At 48.7% G+C, this 6,320-nt stretch overlaps 1 protein-coding gene across 1 annotated transcript; it reads right to left on the reverse strand.

Annotated features, from left to right (window-relative positions):
* Window positions 1–817: 817 nt before the first annotated feature.
* On the reverse strand, window positions 818–5,630 carry LOC119355619 (hydroxycinnamoyltransferase 1). Its single transcript, XM_037622448.1, has 3 exons — window positions 5,473–5,630; window positions 4,964–5,380; window positions 818–1,919 (listed from the first exon to the last, which is right to left on the reverse strand). The coding sequence occupies exons 2-3, from the start codon at window positions 5,378–5,380 to the stop codon at window positions 1,020–1,022; spliced, it is 1,317 nt and encodes a 438-aa protein (XP_037478345.1). The 5' UTR covers window positions 5,473–5,630; the 3' UTR covers window positions 818–1,019.
* Between the last annotated feature and the right edge of the window lie 690 nt (window positions 5,631–6,320).

The raw sequence follows: 6,320 nt of genomic DNA on the forward strand, positions 1-6,320 counted from the left end.
CCGTAAACAGCTCTCCGGCGGAGGCGCGCGGTTGTCAGCGTGGCCGCCAGGGTGGTCGCGCTTATCGCCTGATTATGCTCTGCTTCCTTCACCGGTGTCATGCATGTTGGTCCAGGTCCTGTCGAACGTCCCTCCGGTGACAAATTCTTTTCGCCATGAAGATCCACGTACATGCAGCTCACATATGACCTACAAGCTGGAGCATATCTGCATATGGACGGTGTGGTTGTGAAGTCCACCTCCACCATGAAGGCGGCAGCCGCGGCCGAAGTCTACTGCCATCGAGGCGGTGGAGCATCGCAACCTGCTCCCGGGTACCTGGCCGAGATCGGCGAGCTGCGGTCACAGCCAGTGGAGTTTACCATGATCTGCACGTGGGACTTCGTTGAACTCCTAGTGCATATAGAAAACACGTTTATATAAAAACGTCTATTAGTCCTTTTTATATAAACTCGTTTTTTAGGCTTTTGGAAAACTCAGTTTAGTATATCCGCGAGTTTGTTAGATAATCCAAACAATGTTTTAGGTAGTTACACCAGAAATCAAGTTTAAGGGAAACTAGTTCTCTATAATCTAGCTATCCAAACAACCAGAGCGTCTCCCACGTACCTCCTCCCACGTACTGAGTTCAGCGTGTATGTAGCATCTGTAACAACCCGTGCGTGTAGGAAAAATTGCTCATAATTTGCAGTGGAGCAATGGAGAGTTAAAAAGAATAACAGTATGCCGTCTCAAAAGGAAAACCAGTCTGGCACAATGAACAGACACATGATGCTGCCTCAGGTTTGGAGGTTTCGGTTGCCGCGACAACAATCCCTCCACAATTCAGTTTTAATTTCTCCATACACAAAAAACAGAATTCATTATTGATACCACATAAGAATAAGATTATGTTTTGTCCACCATATAAACTCCGGTGTATGTTCATTTGAAACTTCAGGCATACATACCCCAGAAAAACGTTCGGCGCAACCTGAAGCTTGTTGCCCTGTAAAACTTCTCTCTAAAATGTGGTCTATCTACACATCAAGGATCAGCTTCCTGAACTTCTCCATGTGCTCTGCCTGCAACGAGATGGCGATGGACAGGCTGCCGTCCTTGGTCGCGCTCGGGAGGACGAACGCCAGTCCCTCGTACGCGATGCCGCCAGGACCCATGAACACCGGCCGCCCCCAGCCGAAATCGGCGTCGTGGATCGGCAGGCGCACCCAGCTGGTGAGGCCGAGGTTGGGGCACCGGAAAGTGTGCGCTCCACGGACCAATGCTGACAGGTCCGGCTGCATCTCCAGGTAGTCCAGGGCTGATTGGCAGTAGTCGCTGGTCATCCTGTCTAGCGCTCCCTGGATGACCGCTGCTCCTTCTGCCAGCCCGCTCGTCACCTTGCCTGCCTCGGCGAGCGGGGTGGCAGTGAAGATGACATTCCCAAAGTAACCTTCTGGCAGCGGGGGCTGCAGCCGTTGTCGCCCATCGGTGGCACAATACAGCTTGGTGGGTTGTTCAGGAGCAAGGTTGCGCGCAATGGAGACGCAGCGCCAAACATGTGCAGCTAAGACTGCATACGTGCTGAACCTTGGCGCACCTTCACCTGTGGGGAGCTGCGAGCGCAGGCAGCCAAGCTCTGAGCGGGTGAGCTTGAAGATGTCCACAGCAGTGGGAGGCGGCGTTGGCTTGCCACTGAGAGCCTGAGGCACGGACGACAACATGGCTGGGGCAGGCTGATACTCAATATGTGGGTAAGATGGAGTCGGTGGATCACGAGCACGGACAAGAGTGCGGTCGATGAAGGGCATCACTGCAATCTTAGCTCCACGGCAGAGGTCAGACCACGAGTTGATGAAGTGCAAGCCAGACATGCCATCAGCAACATGGTGTTGCATCCCGACACCAAGGGAGACACCACCACACTTGAAGTAGGTCACCTGGAGTAAAATCCAAATCAAGGGGAGTTAGCCTCTTATATGTTCCATAACTTTCTTTACTATAAGTTGGTGATCAGAATGCATATTCCAGCTGCAGCTATCCTATCGATCAATAGATGGCTGAGGCAAGAAGCTAAGACAAATATATGAAACAGGATACAAATGAATAAGAAAGCTGCTTCAACTATCAGCCCATCGGCAGGATTAACCTGGATATTTGAAATGAACTACAGTACATGAAATAATTTAGCTTTTAACATCCAGTAGGATATAGTTGTTTATCTGACCTAGCACTTTGACTCCTAACGTCTAAACTAAACTATGCAATATCAGGTATAAGAACATGGTATAGTGGGTGTGAAGAGAGGTCATAAAAACTTGAAAATCAATAGGCTCATGCCAAACTTCAGACGGTAATTGCAAAGCTCCAACTAGGCACCCGTTGTGTACCACAAATCTGACAATTGATATAAATCGCTCTACAGTTTTCTTCCTTGTGCATGAGTACGGGGATAGCTATATTACATTTCAAGTTTCAGCAGTATATTCTGCATCCATCTCATTAACACAGTAGTAAAAAACTTGTGAAAACTTCCTTCTATCCATAGCATGTGCATCATACCCATGAGAAGATAAATATAAAAAAGGGCAGCCCGGTGCATGTAGCTCCCGCTTGCGCAGGGTCCGGGGAAGGGTCCGACCACTTTGGGTCTATAGTACGCAGCCTTTCCCTACATTTCTGTAAGAGGCTGTTTCCAGGAATGAGAAGATAAATATGATCAAAAAATTATTATTCAAGCTCCAAACGTGTTACTAAAGAACAATACAAGATTGTAGCTTCAGTGGGACAAATTGTAACACCCCTACATTTCTGTAAGAGGCTGTTTCCAGGAATGAGAAGATAAATATGATCAAAAAATTATTATTCAAGCTCCAAACGTGTTACTAAAGAACAATACAAGATTGTAGCTTCAGTGGGACAAATTGTAACACCCCAGCCACTCCTGGGCTGGCAGTAGTTACTCCTGGCTACTCTCTAGGCTCATAGATGCACCTTGTTGGAATGGGTGCCCTTTTAAGACAGGATGTCACACAAACGCAATCAAGCAAGAACCAACATCCTCTTTTCATATGAAGTTGGAAGCGGGCAAACTAACAACACCAACCATAAGTACTTGGTGTTGGTGCAAGCTTTGCTATTAGCTCAATAATAAAACTGAGGCTACTATGTAGGGTAGCTTTCTCCATAAATTTACTGACTATTAAACCATAGACCTGTAATTAATTTTCCTTCACATATAACAGTCTAAAACTCGGAAATGGTTCAGCTTGGATTGAAGAGAATCGTTGCAGTTTAATTTACTCAAGAAGTCAAGATGATATTTATCCTCCGGAGTATACTTATTGTTTAGTTATATACATTCGTTACTCCTTCTTTTGAGATGGAAAATCCTCTAGTTCATTCGTTCTTAATTCCCCAATTCTTTAAAAGCTCGCTTTTAAAAAGATTTCCAGTTAGATTATCTCAATTTATTAGAACTTTTGTTGTATAAGCCTTGCCTTTGCATAAACAACATGATAAACATGTAGTTGGCATACACACAGCAATCCTAAAAGTCAACCTGCCACCTAATTATCTATGCATATATAATTTCTAAAATTCGGAAGAAACTGGATGTGCAAACAGTAGTAGGTTATTAAAATAAAAAATAGAGGTTGTCACATGGAACATGCTCCAGTTAGGCACTCATTTTCGTACCGACAAGTTGTGTGGACCCAAAGCAATAATATTCTGTATGTTGCCAACAAGCAAGTGAATAAAGAAATTGCAAGCTCAGCACAAACTAGGATTCAGTAACATGGCCAGTTGTGGTTCAGCTTTGTGTTATGTACTGTAGCATGTGAACAGTTCAGTTACAAAGAATATCGCTAGCCTGTTCAACAATTATTAGGATATTTAATTCTAAAGGTAAAGGGTTAGTGGCTCATAACTCTCAAGTTGGCTCCTCGTTGTTCCATAGGATCTGAAAGTCAAAGGTTGCTACTACTATGTCCTTTTGCACAGTCAAATTAGACAACATGGTGATGATAAACCTAGCCAATCCCAGTTTACTATTCCGGCACGAAATGGCAGGTGACGAAGATCACTAGAAGGTGGACCCGTGAACTGAATTGTGTCTCCAATCTCTATCAAAGGAATGGCTCAGAAGGTTCAACAGGCCAGAGGGTCCAGTTCTCAAAGAGGATGGTCCAACCCTAACATTTGGGCATATGTCAATATCGCCCTCAATAAGTCCATTCTGTCTAGATCAGGGACAGATGGTTAACAGTTGGGAACCGAAAGTTTGACCCGTCAACCCAAAATGAGCTATAAGGCCCTAGTATCCAATACTAATACAGACAAAAACTAAGCCACACTCACAATATGCATTGCATAATTTTAGCGGCGTCCCAATTACTTCCGATATCAAAGAGTCGAAAACTTCTACATATAGCCCAGTTAACAAAGCGCAGCTGTACTGATAATTTCTTGAGTTGGCAGGATTTAATTTTCATGAAACGTATAAGATCACTTGCCCACAAATCAGTTTGTTGACAGCAGTTATTTATCTATTGAAGGTGAACCACACAACACATTTCAATGGGCATTCACCCATATAAATGATGATATGGGACATTCGGAAGCAATTATAACCGAGTCTTCCACTAAGCATAAACAGCCAGCCTAAAATAGACCCCACTCACAAGAGCAGGACAAAAACTGGCCGGATGCAAGCTGCAACTATAGAGACGTACAGTTAATAAAGGCCCAGCTCGAACAGAATAAGGTGGTCTGCTGAACAGGTGATCAAATCAACACATCCAAACAAGGGTCCGTCCAACTATGAGGCATCCATTCAGGAGGCAGAGGTTATGCTAAATCTGAAGCCACTTAAAGCAGTGTCGCGTTCCTCATCCAGAAAGCTACAGACTGGTCCCTTACGTTTCCGTCCAGGGACAAATTGTAACTGGTAGTAGTAGCACGAGATAGAAATTGTGGTCACCTGAAGCACGAGGAGCGGGAAGGAGGATATGTCGTCCGAGTAGTCGACGGCGGGGATGAGGCGCTTGAGGTCCATGGTGGGCGCGAAGTCCCCGTAGTCGTCGACGGCCGCGCCGGGGGCGTCGGCCTCGACGAAGAGCACCCCCTCCCCGCTGCAGTCGATCTCGACCCTGCCGTCCTCGTCGCGCGCGAGGCGGCCGGCCATGGGGTAGAAGGGCACGAGCGCGTCGGCCAGCGCGAGGCGCATCCGGTCGGCGTCGAAGAAGCCGTCGGCCCCCGCCTCGGGGCGGCGGTAGAAGTAGACGCTGGGCGTGTGGAAGCGCGGGACCACGAGGTCGAGGTTGGAGTTCCAGAGCCTCTCCCGCGGCCTCTCCACCGCCGGCCGCACCATCGTGGACCGCCTCACCGTGATCGCCATCTGCCGCCGCATTCCAGGGACAGACAGCCCGTCAGCGAAACGGAAGGGGGAACCGCGACGGACGATAAAATAATAGAGGCGCGGCGACTGACCTTGGAAGAGGGGCGGACGGACGGCGGCGCGGGTGGATCAGATCTGCGGCGGCGTCGGCGGCGCGGCAGAGCCGACGGGATGGTTGGGTGGTAGCAGCAGCTCTTGGTGGAGAGCAGCTGGTGGGCGAGTGGGGGGTGGAGGTGGTTATATAGGGCGGGCGAGGGTGGGGGTGGTCGGGCGGAGCGGCGGGGTTCCTGTGATTGCGCTGCCTTGTGCGCTCTGCGGCGATGGGTGGGGAGTTGGTGGGATGGGGACGGGGAAGCGATGGTGACGGACGGCAAAGAGGAGCGGATTGTTTGGCAGATGGGCACGGCTCACCGCCCCGCCCCCGCCTGACACTGGGCGCGCTCCCAGGTTCCGGCTGCGCGTCGTAGTGCGGGGGCGGAGCGGCGGGCCGGACAGACATTCGCTGTCGACCGCCGTGCGCATCGCCAGGCAGGCCGGATGAACGGACGGAATGGTTAAAAACGGCTTCTCCTTCTTCCAACGTGACTGTTACGGCCGCTTGATGTGGCGAAAGGGGTATGGACACGTTTGGCTGCTTCACACATGTTACCACCCCGGGCCGCAGCTCACGCCACGCAAACGTGGCACACCACACCTGCCTTTTCCCTTTCATGTGACAACTAATAAATTATATTTCGTATCAACGAGAAAGGTCAGATGGTAATTGGCACGATCACAATTGTGGTTGCAACAAGCCGCAAAGAGAATGTGGTTAGACTAGTCACAGTGGGAGTAATTTCAGTAGTAACATCGTGTCCAACTCAGCAAATTTGCTTATGTGGCAATGAGTTAATAAGGAGAGAGATAGTTACAGTAACTTAGCTAGTTATTGTAACATCAC

Source organism: Triticum dicoccoides, chromosome 2A (genome assembly GCF_002162155.2).
Source record: "Triticum dicoccoides isolate Atlit2015 ecotype Zavitan chromosome 2A, WEW_v2.0, whole genome shotgun sequence".
Lineage (NCBI taxonomy): Eukaryota > Viridiplantae > Streptophyta > Magnoliopsida > Poales > Poaceae > Triticum > Triticum dicoccoides.

What these genes read in the sequence shown, in the direction of transcription:
- LOC119355619 (XM_037622448.1), bottom strand. Translation starts at nt 5,380, where the DNA reads ATGGCGATCACGGTGAGGCGGTCCACGATGGTGCGGCCGGCGGTGGAG. An exon ending in TCCCGCTCCTCGTGCTTCAG is followed by an intron (nt 1,920 to 4,963) that starts GTGACCACAATT and finishes ATTTTACTCCAG; the next exon opens with GTGACCTACTTCAAGTGTGG.